At 34.1% G+C, this 20,341-nt stretch overlaps 1 protein-coding gene across 1 annotated transcript in view; it reads left to right on the forward strand.

Moving 5' to 3' along the window:
- The window catches only part of LOC150102779 (uncharacterized), a 316,217-nt gene that overhangs the window by 127,225 nt on the left and 168,651 nt on the right, over window positions 1–20,341 (forward strand). The window contains exons 4-5 of the mRNA XM_090398740.1: window positions 8,366–8,712; window positions 17,008–18,140. Coding sequence (XP_090254866.1) covers window positions 8,366–8,712; window positions 17,008–18,140 — 1,480 coding nt within the window. The remainder of the gene's footprint in view (window positions 1–8,365; window positions 8,713–17,007; window positions 18,141–20,341) is intronic.

The following is a 20,341-nucleotide window of genomic DNA, read 5'->3' on the forward strand; positions in this document are numbered from 1 at the left end:
AGACAGAGGTATGCCCATAGCCAGTGCCGTAACGAGGGCGTCGCAAAAGAGGCGCCTGCCACAGGCACAACTAAGTTTGGGACACAAAATGTATAACATTTTTGTCATTTTTGGGTTATGGGGCGGCACAAGTTAGACGCTTGCCACAGACACTTCATACCCTCGTTATGTCACTGCCCATAACATAATTTCCTGTTTGTTCATAGTTTTTTTGAAGCTGAATGGAAGTTTTCTCTGGAATGTTTGAATTGTTGGATGGGTTTCTAGGGAAAGAAAAATTAACGAAACCTGAGGGTTTTTTAATTTCTTCTCTTTTGCAGCCAGTCAACCATTCAGTTAAATCTTCATAATTTTCTACATTTTTTTGGTAGATATTTCATACATTATCCATATGGGATGAGTGGGAATCAAAATATAGAGAAATTTGCTGTTTTTTTTAGGAAAAAGTGAATATCTTAAAAGAAAGGAATTAAATATCTATTATTGTGATATTGTTTGAAATTTAGTCTTGTGACTGAGAGCTTACAAGGATATACTCATCACTAGAGATCTTTATACTGCATTTTTTAAAAGATTATCACCTCTACCATTCTCACATTCTTGATATTTACCTTCCAATGGTATACTGGATAATAGTTCTACATGATTTGAGTTTAATGTATTACTAACTTCCTATCAACAAATTTCCTTCCAATTAGTCTGGTATTTCTCACAACTTCAATATTGTGAGATCTTGTGTTTTGGTTATCGGAATACTTCTAATGTCAATTCACCTAGATCATCATCATCCTCTTGGTCTTATTCCTGTCATCAAATTCCCATTTTGCTAATCTTTTCTCTCCTTTTCTTTTTAAGTGACTACTATATTATATTAGATCTGCTTTCAGTTTGAATACTGACAATGTCAAGTTCCTTTCTTCACTTTTGATATGATTCTGGCATTGATGTTATCTTCACTCTAATTATTTTTCTCAGAACTCTCTGTATTTTTTAGTTTCTAAATTTCTAACCCATTTCTCAGATCCATAAGTTAAAATTGGTTTAAACATTCTCTTATATTCTACTAGTTTAGTGTTTTGGCTAATTTCTTGCTTATTCCATATAATTTATTCAGCTGATTCCTTGTTTTGTTAAATTTGTTAACTGTTGTCTGTTTCTACATTTAATTTGCCATTGTCACTACAAACTGTGCCCTAAGTACAGTAAACCCTCGATTTAATGGACTTCGGATTTAACGGACAAAATTTCCGGTGTGTATGTCATGAAAATTAACACCCTGTTAATTTTAAAATGCTTTTAACCAAGATTTGCTTCTACAGTGGAACCTCGGTTGTCGAACGCCTCTCATCTCGAACAAATCGGTTCTTGAACATACTTTCCGAACCAAAAACGCACCGGTTTGAAGAGAATCTCGGTTTCCAAACAGGCAAACCGGCAACCATGTGATCCCTGGGCTGAGATGTAGATCGGGAGAGCATCACTTACGCCTCAGTCAGTCTCCTCTCAATGCAGATGCCTGCTCGAATATGCAGTGCCTTTTCTTGATTTTCTTTGTGTTTTGCTGTTTTTTTTTTTTTTTTTTATAAATTATTATTAAATAAGTCATCATGGGACTGAAGAAGGAAAGTGATAGCAGCAGAGCGAAAAGAAAAGTTGTTAGAACCATGATAGAGGTGAAAAAATGAAATCTTATGCAAACATGAAAATGATATTCGTGTCTCGGATCTTGCTATGCAGTTTGATATGGCGATATCAATGATCTGTACAATGCACAAAAATAAAGAGGCAATCAAAGGAGCTGATGTTGCAAAAGGAGTTAAAGTTCTTATTAAACAAAGATCTCAGGCAATTGAAGAAGTGGAAAAATTGTTGCTGATTTGGATAAACAAGAAACAGTTAGCGCTAGTGATAGTGTTTCTTACGTCGTAATTTGTGAAAAAGTGAGGTGATTACATGATGACCTGTTTAAAAAATCGTGGTACTAATAGTAAGGCTTGGGTAACCAGGCAATTATTTATTCAGTGGATCCGTGAAGTCTTTGCCCCAGATGTGAGAAAATACCTTCAAAAAAAAATTTGCCATTAAAATGCCTTCTTGTGGTGGACAATGCTCCTGCTCACCCTCCAGGCTTTGAGGAAGAGTTGGTGGAGGAGTTTGATTTATCACAGTGAAGTTCCTGTCTCCAACAACTCCTCTAATCCAACCCATGGGCCAGCAGGTCATTTCGAACTTCAAGAAACTCTACACCAAAGCACTGTTTCAAAAGATGTTTGATTGCCTCTGACACAGAATTAACACTCAGAGAATTCCGGAAAGAATTCTATGAGTGTTAATTCTGAATCACTTCAATATCCTCCTCCATTGTTATTCTTATTATTCTTGACAAGGCCTGGGTGCAAGTGACTTACAGGACCTTAAACTCTGCCTGGAAATTGTGGCTAGACTGTGTAGCAGACATAGACATTGAAGGCTTTGAGGCTGAGTATGTTGCTGTTGTCGATGATGTTGTGTCTCTGGCAAAAGCATAGGCTTGGAAGTTGGCATTGCTGATGTGGAGGACCATAGGAATGAGCTCACCATAGAAGAACTGGAACACCTTCAGATGGAGCAGCAAAAGACAGTGGTTGAAGAAATGTCTTCAGAGACAGAAGAAGGAAGGGAGGATTCCTAGTTCTTTGATCAAAGAAATGTGCATGAAATTGGGTGAGGTGCAAAGTTTTGTGGAAAGATATCACTCTTTTTCATCTATATTTTATCTATTTTTTGTGTTTATTCTTTTTATGTAAGATTTTATGCATTTTCATTATTTTTGTATACGATTTTATGCATGAAGTACTGTTGTAAAGGTTTAAATAAGCAATCATCTCGGGTTTGGAAACAGATTATTCCATTTTACATTAATTCTTATGGGAAAATGGTTTCGGTTTTCAAACAAATCAGTTTCCGAACAGCCTTTACGAACGAATTATGTTCGACAACTGAGGTGCCACTATAATTAAATTAACAAGTTATTTTTGCATATGCTGGAAAAACTGTAGTAATTTAACCGACATAAATGAGTCACCACTCATAAAACATGCTCGGCGAATGATTAGGACGTGAACACACCAATCGTACTGTAATTGGTTCTTTTGTCATGTGGCATGACTTTCTGTGGCAATTTTATTACACATGTTTTCATAATTTTAAGGAGTTAATTATAAAAAAAAACAGCAGAATTAAAAAAAAAAAAAAAACTTAATAGTTTTTACAAAGCAGGATTACCTAAACCAAGTGCCTCAACATCAAACATTAACTTCACATTAACTTATCTAAAGTTTAAAAATTGTGTGTAAAACAGTTTTTTGTTATTCCAGTGCTAATGATAAAATTGCATATAATAAATTTAGTTTAATCCTTTATCCAAGTGTGAGCAAACAAAGTTTGCGCCTGAAAGTATCTTCAGGACTGGGTTAAGGTGGTACACACCAGGGCAACTCGTTGCAAAGGTGGAGCAAGCTACCAACACTCCTATCCTAGTATCTCCTATAATGCAAAACACATCTCCTTGCGGATATGTCTACTGTTATGCATTAAGGGAAGGGCCACTACCCAGACCGGTTTCGACCTTTATTGAGGTCTCTTCAGTGGGAGCCAGGCCCAAGTCGAGATATCAGGCAGAAGCATTTGCAGGTCATCTCCACCTATAGGAATTGCCAATTGGTGTGCCACCCTTTTTTAATAAATTACTCTGGATTTAGAGAAAGATGTTGAAAGTTTATTTTCCACTTGGTTAGAGTATAATAAATTTAGTTTAATCCTTTATCCAAGTGTGAGCAAACAAAGTTTGCGCCTGAAAGTATCTTCAGGACTGGGTTAAGGTGGTACACACCTTATGTTGTGTACCACCTTAACCCAGTCCTGAAGATACTTTCAGGCGCAAACTTTGTTTGCTCACACTTGGATAAAGGATTAAACTAAATTTATTATACTCTAACCAAGTGGAAAATAAACTTTCAAGATAAAATTGCAGTGTAATGTTACAGAATTTTATTTTAAAAAATTCGCGATTTAACCGACACCCCTTAGCCCCTATTAATCCGTTAAATCGAGGGTTTACTGAAGTTGAGATATTTTACTTGTTCTGTAAAATTCTAAACAAACTTCTGGCACGTTTTTACCAAAAAACCATCTGGTTAGCTCACAGTTAGTTTTTGGCTTTTCTCATGTAATGGCATTTGAAAGAAACATCTAGCACCCATCATGTTTTTTTTGCTAGCTTACATGTATATAACAGGTTTTTATTCTCGGTTCTTTCAAAATCCAAAATTTACATAATTCATATTTTGAGTGTAAACTTTTTTCATCATTGTTTTTTACATCTTGTTTATCTTCGTCTATTTTTTTGCACTAAGTTGTCGCTATCTTCTGCTCACCACTTTTAATTGCACGTCTTGGCTTTAATCAAGTGTTTTGTCAAGTTTTCACCATCTTTATCCTTAAAACTTTTACACGTCTTAATTATTATTATTCAATTAAGCCTACTCGTTACAAAGGGTCTGCTCCATTGGCATAATAGCTTAGCTCTTTCTTTCCTACAGAAAGCAGCTTTTTTTTGTGAGAGATAAAGCACTAATATACAGGGAATTAATGTTTTTAGTAAACTTATTGGCACTGAATCACATTCCATTTATCCTATATAATTGTAGCACTCTTTGCAACTTATGTGCCTTTTTCCAGATCTACTGCTCATTTGGTGCCCTTTGATTGGAAAGACTTGAGTTAGAATCCTATCTAGGATGTAAAGAACATTTGTGAGGACTTTTCAATTGAAGATGAATCAATCTTGGATTTGATTTCAATTGTGATCATTCTTGGAAACTCGGGTTTTTCATTCTGCATGCAGGCAAATCAACCATGAGAACATGTACAGTTTACAGACAAAGACATAGTATACCGACTTCATACCCTTAGTTGCTTTGTCTGTAAATCCAAACAAACCAACATCAACAAGCCTGTGGGGTCAAATCCTACTGATGCATGGATGTTTGAATACATGAGTGGGAGGAGAATTTTATTTCCCAGTGTAAGACAACCATCCTTCTTACTGGAGCCCTGAAGTCACTTGAAAATGTTACCTGTTTGGTGTCTCGTGCAGGGGCTTTGAAATTATGCAAAAAAATCAACGAAAAAAGACTTCCCAGAGTACTAATGTACTAAAGGTCTATAACTTTTCATGACATGGAAGCTGCGTGCACACAACACACAAAGAGAGAACCTGATTTCTCGGTTATTTGTTTTGAAGGAAAATTCTGATCCTGAACCCAGCTTCTTCTATCCCAAGTTTCTTTTCCTTAATTTTTCCTAGCTTCTTCTCAAGTACTATTATGGTAGCTTCCATAGAGGCAGTGGATGCATTGGATCATTTAACTAGTAACATGTCTATTATATTGCACCTTGAAATCACTTAAATCATTTACACTTCCCACATTCATAACACACTTTGGCAATGCATTCCACTAACTGCTTTCCATGTAAAAAATCTATTCCTCATGTCTATCTTCACATCTGTACACAACTTCCAGGGATGGCCTCATGTTCTTCTCCTCTTGCTCTTCACTCTTCATATAATTACCGTATTTTTCTATAGATAACGCGTGCGGTATACATTTGAAAGATATGAGAGGTAAATCAAATGTAATAATAAAACCAAGGTCGAAGTATTACTTAATATTTATTAAACATTACATTATATTACATTCAAATCCAAAAAATTCTTCATCAGACTCAATAACGAAAGAATCAATTATGTTAAAAAAAATTCGTTTGGTATTTCTTCAGCTTCATAATCATTGTCACTGGACACCACTGCATTCCCTTGTGCTTTAATGAAACCATTTCTAACACAGTTTTAACTTACAGCAGCCCAATTTTCTACAATTCACGTAACTATATCTTTATATGACATTCTTTTCATCTGCCCTGTTTTGTTATATTCATGGATGCCATTCATCATCCAGTCTTCCCATTTAGCCTCTAAATTGTCTTCGAATGGTTTATTTACTGCAAGATCAAGGGGTTGAAGTTTTTTTGTTAAACCACCTGGAATGACAGCCAATTTGGAATACTTACAATTGTTTTAACTTCTGCTGTCATGTGTGTGCCCTACACGAATCCACCACTAACAAAGATTTTGGGTTGAAAAATGCCATTTTTCTCTTTCGCCACACATTCTCCAACAAAATTTCATAACCTCGGAATTTATCTAACTTTTGTCATTAGTAGAAACAAGTAATCTTTGAAATCGCAACCTTTAGGAGCAGTCTTTTTTTTGAAAATCATCATCGGTGACAGTTTGGAACCATCTGCAGTTACGCAGAGAACCACAGTGAAGTTAGACCTTTCGTGCCCTGATGTAGCAACTGAAACCTCTTTTGCTCCCTTCAGATTCACAGTCCTAGAACTATGCATGTCAAAACTTAGGGAACCTCATCCATATTCCCAAAGTGACAAGTTTTCTCTCAGAAACAGACGAAATTTAGCTACTTTTGCTTCCCGGTCGCAAAGCAAATTTTGTCCAACACTGGTGGAGGAGCATACACTTAAATTGTTTCTCTTCATTAATCCAAAAACCCAAGATGGGTAGGCCTCAAAATCCTTTATATTATCGTTTTGCATAATTCTTTTCGATTCCTGCAACACACAGACAGTAGATATTCTCATAATGTTAGCTCTTTCACTAACAACCCAATCAAACAGTTTTTTTTTCCTATTTGTCCCCAAGTACCTTCTAAACCTCATAGCATGCTTCCTTGTATGTAAACACTTCAGGACTGTTTCAGCCTTTCACCATTGACGAACACTACTTTCTCCATCACTGAACAATCTACCAGCTTCACGATTCCCTTTTTCCTTTACTACTTTTGCCACGTCAAGAGCTTGAACTGTGTAGGATTTTCTCTGAGAAGTATTTCTGTCTTCCAATAATAATTCAGATCTAATAACAAAATATAAACAAATAATGATATACTTTATGAAATATTTTAAAACAAGATGTATGGAATAATCAACCACTGCTACTAGCAACGTACGTGCTTTTAAAGAATTCCTCCATCCTCTGTCTGTACTTCCTAACTCTACAGCTAGTTGGCGCATGTGCATTATCTATACATCAAAAGGATTGATGAAAATGTTGGGAGTGCGCATTATCTATCCAAAAATACGGCACTTTTGTAGTTATCTGTAAAATGCCATAACTGTCTCGAAGGTTATCACATCACTTCTTTCCTCATATCTACCAAAATCTGAAATTAAAACTTTACATAACTAACACTTTACAATTCTGTTATCACTTTGATCATTACTCTGGATTCTCTAGTGTTTCCACATCACAGTGAAAATTAGTTGACAAAATTTGAGCACAGTAGTCCATGTGTGGTCTGACCAATACCTTATACAGAGGCACCATCACCTCCTTATCCCTACATGCCAGTGTTCTTATTATAGCAATACAGTGTGCAGTCTGTAACCACCTGCAGTATGCAGATACGTGCATGTTGAGCATGTATCTGCATGTCGTTCCTTTAATGATGATGCCAATTTGACGTTTGGGAAATATTGGAAATAATTAATTTTTTACTTCATGCAAATGATCATCTGCTTCCAGAGATGCTACTGTGAGCAATAATCAGTGTATAAATATGCAAACAGATCTCATTTATGAACTGCAGCAAGTATTAATATGATCGATTACAAAGAATTGTCTTGAGAGATGTAAATAGTAGCAAGTGCTTTATGCTTAGACTGCCATAGTTTAACTTCTGTTAATGATATCATGTGTAGCTTCAGGTGATTCAAAGTTGAGTGTTAGTTATTATGATTGATTTGGTGATCCTTCATGAAGATTTCTGTAAACTAGAAATGTGGACAGGTGAGTAACAGTGTCAGTTCACTGCAGATGAATATAAAAGTTTTGCGATTCAATTAATAAAAACTGAATCATTTTCAGGACACAGTTAAGGATGTGATTAAATTTTTAACAATTACACTTATTTGTCATAATAATTATTATTTGTAGCTGAATAGACTGACATTTCTTGTTGGATGCAGAGACAGTCATCCCATAATTCAAACAAACCTAAGTAGGAAACTTAACTACAGTGGTTTCTTTCTAATTAATGATGTATATAGGATGAAGTGTATGGTATTTAATACCATTAAGTTTATGGTATATAGATGTTATACTGAATAGTCACAATATATCTGTGAGGTTGTGAATCATTAATGAGATAAATTATGAAATTACCTTCACTATTATCAGTGTATTTAAGTTCCTTAAAATATATATATCCATAATGTGGTTAATAATGTGTTTTGTATTTTTTAGATGAGGCTCAAATGGGAAGTTTGAATACTTTGATAACATCTTTTGCTTCAGCAGCCACTGTTAGTACTGTCACAAGTAGTAGTAATACTACTACTATCACCACCACTACCACCACCACCACTACTGTTCCTTCTAATCCTCTCATAATGTCTGAACCTTGTGTCTTCAGGCCTGCTCAGTCTCATACATCTTCATTAATATGTAAGCCACCCAAGAAGCGTTACCTGGAAAATGGAGAATTCCGCTTAGCTGTTGAGACCACTCTGCCACCTACTCTTCCTCCTCCTCCTCCTCCTCCTGATCCTCAGACAAAAAGTGCTTGTTCAGCATTACTGGAACTTGCTGAAGTAAGGATTTATTATCAGATTTAAAGTTTTAACAGTGTTTTCAAATAAATTTTAAAGCACTGAAGGTGAATCCGCATATTTTTTGGTTTTAGATTTCTCACAAACCTATTTTTGATGGAAACCTTTATGAAGCCCCACCTCCTTTGAACCCCTCTATTTACCCCCCCCCCCATGTCGCTGTATTTTTCTCACCAGGAGCTACTTTTATTTCAGTGCAGAAAACATTGAAACCAAAATAGCTCCTTAGTGACAAAATTACAGTTGCATTTTACTGAATTACGTTGTACTGAATCTGAAAATATTTAAGTATATAATTTTTATTATCTACTTAAGTATTTTCAGATTCAGTAAAATGTAACTCAATTGATTCTAATATTTCCCTGTGCAACACTATCTTCATAGCTAATAGTGACTATTCAAACCATTAGTTGCATCAAGTATAATTTATAAAAATTATGCTGTAAAAGTTAAGCCTCCGTAGCTCAGTCGGTATAGATGAAGCCCTTTGGTCGGAAAGACCTGGATTCGATTCTTGTCCAATACATGAGGGACCTTTTCTAGTCTCTTTCAACTAAAGGTGAGTTAGCCAGTCTCATACAGAGATATGTTTTTTTTTTACATGGAAACTTGGGTTTTTTTGTCCTCCAGAACAAGCAAACCAGTCCCATGAACACATGCATCTAAATGACACCACCCTATCCTCATGATGGTTGCGGTTGTGAAGTGCACATCTTTTCACACCTCAATGATTTGCAAAAAGCTTAAGACAAGACATGCTGGAAAAGTTAAATTACTTCTTGATTTTTTTAAAGAATAAATAAGTAATACGGCTACATAAATCTAGAAATTTTTAATCATGAAAACACATTTTATAAGATCTTATGAGAAAAAGTTGAATATTCTTGTTCAGGTTGAGATTTAAATAATCTCATTAATTTACACAAACTGTTTCTTACATTTAATGTTGATTGTAAGGTTAAGTCATGGCCAGCTAAGCCTGACATTCCATATTCTTAACAAATGGATGCATTTATGTGCTCTTCACATCTCATTTCAGCAAATCATCAACTATGTCTAAGATAATAAAGATTATATGAACAAGGAATTCTGTAAACACACCAGAAAAATACCATGAATGTATTTTCTTTGGTGGAAAAAAGAAAGCTAGTTTCTTAACTTCAGAAAAGAAAAATGGAATAAGGTGACTTTTTTTTTCTAGAATGAATATTTTTAGACACTTTACATATACAGTAGCTAACAAATTAATCCAAACATTCCCATTTTAAAGAAAATTTTTAATTTTTCAAGAAAATAAGTACAAAAATTAAACTTCAACTTTACTTAATAATTTGTATATGCTCCTCTGTTCCTAATAAGTTGATTAATTTGCTTAAGCATGGCATTACCCTTTTCAGTCTGGTGATGACAATACTTTTTTCTTTCCGTAATTTTTTGAGGGCAGAGAGTTGACTGGAAGATAAAGATAAGATATGTAGATGATGTGTTCTCTATTTGGCCTCATGGCCCAGACACATTAGATTCCTTCCTCAGTCACCTCAATAGTCTACATCCAAGAATCCAGTTTGCAATGGAAAATAACAATAGTTTACCCTTCCTAGACACCTTAGTAACACGCCTTCCTAATGGTAACCTTTCTTTCTCTGTATATAAAAAACCTACTCATACAGGCAGATACATTCACATACTCTCCCACCACCACCCCCTCCTAGCAATATGGCATTATTAAAACTCTGACCAATAGGGTCCACAATCTTTGTTCCAGTAAAACTGCCCTTTCAACTGAACTCAAACACATACACAACACCTTCCTTTCCAATGGCTATAATGACTGCAGAATTAAAAAAATAATCAAGTCCTTCCCCATTCCCTGTCCATCTCTTCAGAAGGACTTCAGAAATGCCATCACCATTCCATACATCAGTGGTACTTCAGAAAAAATAGTCAGATCATTAAAAAAAGTACAACCTCAATACAGCTTTTAAGCCCCACCATAAACTTGCTACTCTTATCAGCTCCACTAAAGACCAGCTCCCTCCTCTTTCAGTGCCTGGTGTATATAGAGTACCTTGTTCCTGTAAACTTGCCTACTTTGGACAAACAGGCAGGTTAGCATCCATCCAGTTAGAAGAACACAGTTCTTACATCTGCAAACGCTATTATGGTCAATCTGGCCTTACAGACCATGTTTTGGATACATCCCACAGGATCTCCTGGAAAAAAACCATGCTCCACCATAGTAAATTCAAAAAAGAAAGACTATTCTTTGAATCTGCATCTGCACTCAGGAATCAACCTAATTTAAACAAATATGGTTGCATTAAACTTCCCAAAATTTGGGAAACTTTAATTATCAGAGATCCCTCTTTACATCCCAGGCCACCTGCAAATGCCCATAGAGGGTGCACCACCTAGATGGGACTTTAGTTTCACTTTGTATTGTATTTGTGTGTGTGTTGTTACAAAAAGTTTTTGTAATCCCCTAAGATGTAAGATGTCTCTGTGATGGAGACGAAATATTGGAAGTATTAAAATTAGTTTTAATCCTTTCTCAGTGCTGTTAATATTCCATTAAACCTCTAACATGAACCTAAAAAAAAATTTTTTTAAAAAATTACATTTTATCTGAGCTCAAAATATGGTAACTGTTTGAATCCATTATAACTCTAAATAAAATTATTTAATCATAAAAATAGGTATCTGTTTCTTTTAACTGCATTTGTGTGTCTAACTTAAAGCTGAATGAAGCAATCGCTTTAACTTCAGAAAGTTATAACATTCATCTGACATAGAGACGATTCTTATTCCCACCGCAAAGAGTGTAAAGTCAACTGTTCTATTTCTTTAATGAAATGTACCAATAGTTATTACTAAGATTCTTTTATCATACAAAATTCTTGAAAATAACTGTGGATTTCTTATTTATAGTAAGAGATGGGAAAAATTTAGACTTAGATAAATAAATCCTTAATTTTGAATACTGCTGCATTCCTCCTCAACAGTATTTCTTAAAACAATTTATTGCCATAACTGTTCTCAAAAAAAAAAAAAAAACATCACGTCATTACTGTTCTACTGTAACACATATCTGATATATTTCTCCTGTATGAAAGACTTCAAATATATATCAAGTTAGATAGTCAAATATATATATTAGTCAAATATATATATTAGTCAAGTCAAATATATATCAAGATAGAGATAGTTACAAATTTTTTCACTTAGTTATAAGTTAAATTAAACATGAAAAGAAATTATGCTCTTGTTTAATCCATTATCCAAGTGTAAGCAAACATACTGCATCTGAAGTATCTTCACAACTAGGCTGCTTGTATATGGAGGATAATGACTTCACATTAATTGCCCGAGTATCCCATAATGCAAAGCATACATCCTTTTGGACATGTGTAATGCTAGGCACAGTAGGAAGGGTCACTACCTAGACTGTTTTCAATCTTTATTGAGTTCTCAAGTGGGAGCAACCCAGAAGAGATTCCAAGTGATGCAGAAAAGGCATATCACCTATAATGCCATCATTATACACCTCTGAAAGAATGTGTTCTTTTCATTATGTTATACTAAGGTAATTAATGTTAATTCGTACTGTATGTGAAGGTTTCTGTGGTTTAGCAGTTCATAAGAAAGATTCCGGTAATTGGACCACATATTTATTAAGCTAAATGACAATAAAAATGACAATATAATGTTAAGTCATTAGCCTCTGTATAAAAAGAGCCTAATTGTGAAGATACTTCATGTACAAACTTTGTTAGCTTATACTTGGATAAAGGATTAAATGAGAAAATGATTCCTTGTCAAGTTTAATTTATCAAGTTTCAAAGTTCCTTTAATTTCTCTCGCATCCGTTATCATAATTACTTTTGTAAAGTAACAGCTAACAACTTCGAAATGTTTTTCTTTCTTTACAAAAGACTTCTAATAAATCACCATTAACTTGTTCCAAAATTCCTTTATATCTCTCTGTATCTCACTCACAGCCGTTTTTTTAGTTACCTTGTTCTTTTTCATTTGTGCATATTCCTATAGTGCATAATATTTTCAGTTCCTGCTTTAGTCTCATATGAAATGAAAGAGTATGGAGGTATAAAACTCTCACAGCGGCTGCACTGCATAGTTCAGAAGGTTTGGACAGAGGGACGAATTCCAGATGATTGGAGTAGAGCTGTCAGTGCCCATATATAAAAAGGGAAATAAAACTGAATGTGAGAATTACAGAGGTATTTCCCTACTGAGTGTTCCTGGTAAGATTTATGCACGTATACTTGAGAAATGGTTGAGAAGGATCGTGGAAGAGAAAATTGGTGAAGAACAAGCTGGATTCAGGCCAAATAGAGGTTGTCAGGATCACATTTTCACTTTACGACAAACAGTTCAGAAATCATGGGAATATAACAAAGATCTGTATTTAAGTTTCATAGATCTGGAAAGAGCATATGACAAGGTGCCAAGAGAGATGCTATCCAAAACGCTACAGTTATATGGTGTCAATGGGGCATTATATCAAGCAATACTTAGTCTTTATTTGAGTTGTAAGTCAGCAGTTAGAATTGAAGGAAGTCCAGGAAGTTGGTTTAATATTAAATCTGGTGTCAGACAAGGATGTACGTTATCCCCCTCTATTATTCATTATCTATATGGATCACATTATGAAGAAAAGTGGTATTAAAACCTGATATCAAAATTGGAGATGTTAATCTCAGCTCTTTGCTTTATGCAGATGATGTTATACTTCTAAATGAATCCGCTACAAGTCTGCAAGATTCCCTGACTAAATTGAATAACTGTTGTAGTAGATATGGTACGAAGGTCAGCATTATAAAGACAAGGACAATAGGCAGAAACATTGAAAATATCAACTGCATTATGAATGGAGAACCTATAGAATGAGTAAAACATTTCAGCTACTTAAGCACGATTTTTAGTGAAGATGGTAAGTTAAATATGGAAATGGACAACAGAATCAACAAAGCTGGTATGGTAGGAAGTCAACCGAATAAATTTATATGGAATAAGAGAGAAATTAGCCAAAACATTAAATTAGCGGTATATAGGACAGTGTTCAAGCCAATTTTGACTTATGGATCTAAAAGCTGAGTCAGAAGTAAAACACTTGACCAAAGACTAGAAACTGCAGATATGAGAGTCCTGATAATGATTAGGGACATAGACAGATGGCATCAATACCAATAATATAATAATAATGAGGATATTAGGAAAGAACTTGCCACTGTCAGCATCCAGGAATGTGTTAGCAGAGGATGTTGTCACTTATACAGGATGGGAGAGGAAAGATTAGCAAAGCTAGTGTTCTCTGCCATGTTGGCAGAAAAAGACCCAGAGGAAGACCAAGATATATGTGGATTGATACAGTAAAAAGTGCCTTAGAACAGCGCTTCCCAAACTGTGGGCAGCGCCCCCCCCCCTTGGGGGCCATATCTTTTGTTGAGGGGCGGGTGAAATAATGAAAACAAATTGAAAATGTTTTAAGACTAAGTAGATTTTTTTTTATCTGAAAAGAAACATATTTAATTTTTATTATTATTTTTTTTTGTTATTTTTTATATTTTAATGGGAAAAAAATCAAACATTCGTGCAGGTTCACAAATTTTGCTTCCTGCTTATTTCAGCACTTATGGAATATTAGTAAATATATGCTTATTCATATAAGTTTCATTTCAAAGCAGAAATCAAAGAATTGCAGTTTCAAATATTTCACCTGATGTTGACTTTTTGTGTAGCAGTATTGAAACACATCCATCATTTTAAATTCTTATTAAACTTCTTTTACGTTTTTAATTCTTTCTTCATTACTAATTGTTGTACGTTTCACGTGCTTATACTACAAATGTACGATAAATCTATCTATATAAAAATATGAGATATTGTGCCATGCCAAATGCGTATGTAAGATGCAAAAAATGTAATATTCATTTGATTTTTGCATTATTTGCTGTGTATGTTTTGTATTGAATATAAATACAATAAATATTATAATAATATATGTCTGTATTACGATTTTTTTCGAGGGGACCCGAAATATTTTAATTTTTCCTAAGCGAGCCCTAACATCCAGAAGTTTGGGAAGCACTGCCTTAGAAGATAGAAATATAAGATCTGATAATGTTGGAGTCATGACTTTTAACAGACTGATTTGGAGGAATATTGTAGATATGAAGTTAGTAATGATGTAAATTTTTCATGTAGTACTATCATATTATGTACATCCCTGGACGGTATATATCAGGAATTTGATGAAGTGAAAGTGAAGATTTTGCTGCTTTCAAGCACAAAATCTTAAGTTATATATTTTAAACACTTCCAAACATTAAATTATAATCCTTATTTTGGATAGACTAGCTTACAGTTGAGCAAATATAGTGCATTCTTCTTCTTTATTAGCTATTTTTCATCTACTGCTGGACAAAGGCTTTCTCCAAAGTCCCATTCAGTCTATATTGAGCTTTTCTGTGTTACTGCATTCACTTCATTAAAAAAGTAATGCTGTATGTGAACATAATATATAAACATTGTACAAGTGTGTGTGTATATATATATGATTAGTACTATTAACTCGGGGTTGGGATATGTTCATTTTTTAAAATTAACTGACTTAAAACCCGAGAATTATAACACAATATATATATATATTAAAAAAAAAAATTCTCACAACATACACTAACGACAGAAACTGGTAACTGAAAAAGAAAATTCAAGTCTTACACCTCATATAATAAAAATACTGCTGAAGATATGTTTACATTATGCTGATAGTCCATAGTAATATATATACAAACAATCGCAAATTATGGAACTGAAGAACTTCCTTCCTCTTGCTTTTACACGTCTCTTTAAATAATTTTTCTTATGATAATTTGTCATCAATCAAGTTAAAATTGCATGATTCCTCTCCATTTCAAGGCAAAACAGATTCTCATTTACAGATTCTCAGATGCTGTTGCTAGATCCAGTATTCATGCTCCACAAATCCATTTTCTCCTGTGCTGCTGAAGGTAGTTTTCCCTCATTAACTATAAATTCTCTTTCTCTCATCTTGTATGCTTTATCCTCTCTCCATTCTTATATCTGTAGTTTAAATTGCCCATAATGACAGCTCTTCTTCTATCCTTCAGGTTTATCAGTTGATTCCTCTTTCATTGTCCCTGGTCTGTAGCATCTAGCTATGTATTTTACTTGTTATTTCACCATTTGATGGTTCCTCTGTTGTTGGATTTAGTTCATCTGCAGTAGCAATACTTTTCTGCCCTTTCAATTCTAGTTACTTTTCTCACTACCAATTACATGCTGTTCCTCTAAGGATATCCTCTTCTATCCACCATGCCTCACTTATGCATAATTTTTCTCTCCTTTGCATTTACCAATGCTGAAAATTCATTTTTTTTTATTCCTGATGCTTCTGACATTAGTGAATACACATGATATCATGTGTCTTAAGATAGCTCTGTAACAGGTCAGTAGGCCTAACACGTAGAAGGGAGAAGAAGAAAAAGAGAGCATGATAGCTGATCATCAGACTGCTCATATTTATGTAATTTTTAAAACTTGAATGGTTTAAATAAGCAGTCTTGGCTGATTCTTCAACCAAATTCTCTACCCAGTTGCTATTATTATCATTTGTCTTTCATATTAGAACTAATCATCTCTGTTCGTGGAAGATCATCCCTACCATACCATCATTCATTCTCTCAGTATTTGTTATGACAGTGACAATTTCAATGTCACCTTTAATGTAGTCATCTAAGCTCTCGTGCAACCACCAGATTTTCTCTTTCAATGAACAATTTCCTCCAGCCACCTACTGTAATTTGTAAACAGCTAGAACGATAAAAAAATTTTTTTTTTAAATAATTTTTTTTTCCCCAGTTATAATAAAGAAATAAAGTAAATCAAGAAGAATAGATTCTGACATTCTTGTAAATAATATTATTCCTGAAGGATATAGTGTAAATCAATGCAGATAATGAAATTTGGAATCATTGAATATGTCCTGCTGCCCATGCTTTTTCATACTTGGTTTGTGAATTAAACATCAAGCTGAGCCTAAATGTATCCTTCGAGCTTTAGGGGAAGCGGGGATCCTAAGCTTTTTTTCATCTCTGAAGTGTTGTAGTGATGAAGATATGAAAAAGTTTGAATTATTAATCTTTTAACTTTTTTTAATATTTCAACAAACCGTAGTTTCTTAATGTGTGATAATTCTGTATCTTTATAGTAACATTTAATAAAATTTATTTTTAGATGTGCACAAATAAAGAAGTTCAAAAAAGATGTAGTTCTATGCCTATGCTGTCCAAATCTGTAGGAAAAACTGTACTAGTAAATGATGAGAAACCCTCAGAAGGAACTGTACTGAATGCAGATAACAAAAGTGTTACAAAATCACCTGTGTGTAGTGCTCTTCCAGTATTTGATGTTAACATAGCAAACCATATTATCGACAGAGTTTTTAATCAATCATCAGTCATATCCTCATCAGGAAATTCAAGATCAAAATCACCCCCTCTTGTGCACATTGAACCTCAACAAGAGCAACCCCTTAATCTTTGTAAAGAAAAAGAGAAAACTATAACTACAAGCCAACAACAATTAATCGATCATTTTGTTGATAAATTTCTTTGTGGACCCTCCGTTCAAAATTTAGCTTGCCCTCCAGTAGAACAGAACTTTTCAGGAAGAGTTTCTCCTTGCCAGCAACCTCTGCACCAAAACAGTTTTGATAGACCTCAGGAGACAAAAACCAGTCACTTATTATTGTCAAAAGCCATAGAATCAGTAATTGAGACAGCTTATAGTCAAGTTCAACCCATAACTAAAAAGGAAGTTCTTTTGCAAGAGAACCGTGATATTGAACATATATTTCAGGCAGAAACTAATACATCATGTCAGAACTCAGTTCAAACAGACTGTAAGAAAGTTGAAGAACAGCTAGAATATTCAAAGTCAGAAAATTCTTCTGAAGCAGAAAACAAGTTTGCATCATCTCCTCCGAAAAAAGCCCGAGCACTTAGATATATTCCGATAACCAGTAATAAAAGAAAAGATAAAACTGTGAGTGAAGACAAACTTAATAATTCTGGTACCTCTGGAATATCTAATTTAGGACAAAGAAAGTCCCAACGGTCTTGTAAAGGACGGCGTTATCAAGCTTTGTTATCAGAAGGCTTATTACAACCAGTTAAAGAGCGACGGCTGAGTACAGCTCGTAAATCATCATCTGAGGATAGACAAAGTAGTGATACTGAATCAGTGAAAGATATGGAGGTTAAGACTACATTAAATAAGCGAAACAGAAAACGCAATCCTTCAGAGTCTTCAGAAAGTGTAAATAGTGTTAAATCTGATAAGGATGAATCTGTGAAGAAAAATTCGAGGTCAGTAGTTTACTTATTTCCTGTTGTTATGAAAATACATATAATGCCCAAAGATTTTGTATTAGAAATGTCTGAACATATCTGATACTTTGTGATATATTACTTATAATTTCATAGAGTACATTAGCACAGTAAATGAAATAAAATAGTTTAATACTAAATAGGTAGAATAACAGATCTTTTCTGCTTTTGTCTTTCTTTTAACTGTTGGATATAGGCCCCCTCCCCTAATAACTTTGTAGTTCTGTCTGTCTTTAGCCAATGTTCACCATCTCGTATCAAGTCTTTATAGATAATCCCTTGATCTTGTTCTTTAGTGACCTTTCCTTCTCTTGGTATCCACTCAAAACTTAATTTTGTCTTCCTTTTGTCTGGAAGTCAACTAATATGGCCAGCCCATCTCCATTTACATGCATTAGAACACTTCACAGTATCTTCTACTCCAGTCATCTCTAATTCTAGTATTTCTTATTCTATTCCTTTTTGTTATGTAGAGCATTCTTCTTTCTAAGGCTCTTTGGGCCACACAAAACTTTTCTTCCTGTTTTTTTAGTTGTTCATATCTCACTTCCATAGGTACACACTAGAATAAATTCGTATGTTAAAGAGCTTTCTTTTTATGCATATAGATAAATCTCCTAACAGATATTCTTTAAAAAGCCAAAATGCTTAGTTTCCTTGTTAGAATAACAGATAATGATAAACTATAAACTAAGTTTAAATAACAAAAGGATAATATACCACCCAACAGGTCGGCCAAATTGGATGGCAATTTTTTGTTAATAGTTATTTTATGCAATTCAAGATAATACTTTTCATACTTGAAAAATGTTTAATATATTGTTTTGATTCAGGTTGGAATGGTGCATAAAGGCTTCTGAACTCTTCTTGAATAAACATTTGTAATTATTTCTATATATAAATTCAGTGTTTCTCCAAACAATTATGTGCAATTAGCTTTGACTTGTTCCATATTGCTTGAGATTGCTGCTACTTTATATTTATCTCTAATTTTTTGAATGATTTTTGGCTTATAACCATTTTGATACATAGTTTTTTTAAATGATTTAACCCCTGTTATAGAGATAGCATATTTGGGAGTATATGCTATTACTTAAGAGTTTTTGGCAAACCTATATTTCTAATATGAGTGATGAACATTTGAAGATGGGCTTACAACAGACAAAGTATATGGTGTACATGCTTTTCAGATAACATCTAAGAAAAGTAGTTTGTATTTTATTTATGTTTATATTTTTTGTTTGTATATTATTCCCACATATGAGAAGTTGCACTATCTCTAGCACATCACTGTCATTTATAACAGAAATGAGTTGCGTCCATGAAAGGTTGAAAACCTATAGTGCTTCAGTAATGTGTGTAATTTAAAGGTTAGATAATCCAAATAAACCTACTCTGTATACCAAACATGCTACATTTCAAAGCACTTCAAGCCTCCAATAAATAGAAATTTTAGTCAGAATCCGAGATGGAGATTATAATCTTCTGATAGAGAAAATGTCAATGATGTATGAGGTGTAATCAAAAGTGTGGTGAATGTTACAATTGAAGAAAGATTATTAATCTAAATATAAATTAATCTCCTTAAAAGTAGCCTTCTTGGTATGCCACATATTTGCACCAATGTATCAGTCACTTTTTTGAAACAATTGTGGAAGTCATCTTTCTTTAGTTCTTTTAGGCAGATTTCAGTGGCCACTTTCAATTTCTTGGATTTAGGCAAAACACTTTCCTCTCATTGTCGATTTCAGCTTTGGAAAGAGCTAGAAGTCACGGTGCTTAATCAGGTGAATACAGCAGATGTGGGCACACAGTAATTTTTTTTGTTTAACAAAAGCTGTTGAATATAATGGAGCATTGTCATGATGCAACACTTGAAATACTTCTGCAGTTTTTTCCCATGCATATTGTTCAAACCCCACTTGCACAATCCTTTCTAGATTGAAAAAGACAATCAATGGCATGCCAAAGTGATTTGTGAATTTTCCGTTGTAAACTCTAACTGTTGGTGTCATTATTATTATCGTACACCCAAGATTTGTCTTCTTCTATAATGTTTTGGAATAGTTTGGATCTGAAGTCACACAATGACACAATTTCAACAGAACTGCTGAATGCTGCTCCTTTTTGCAAAATGATGTAAAACGTACACAAAAACTGTATTTATGCTAAGCACTGAT

Source organism: Typopeltis vanoorti, chromosome 10 (assembly GCF_054136105.1).
Source record: "Typopeltis vanoorti isolate ZY-2024b chromosome 10, IOZ_Tvanoo_1.0, whole genome shotgun sequence".
Classification (NCBI taxonomy): domain Eukaryota; kingdom Metazoa; phylum Arthropoda; class Arachnida; order Uropygi; family Thelyphonidae; genus Typopeltis; species Typopeltis vanoorti.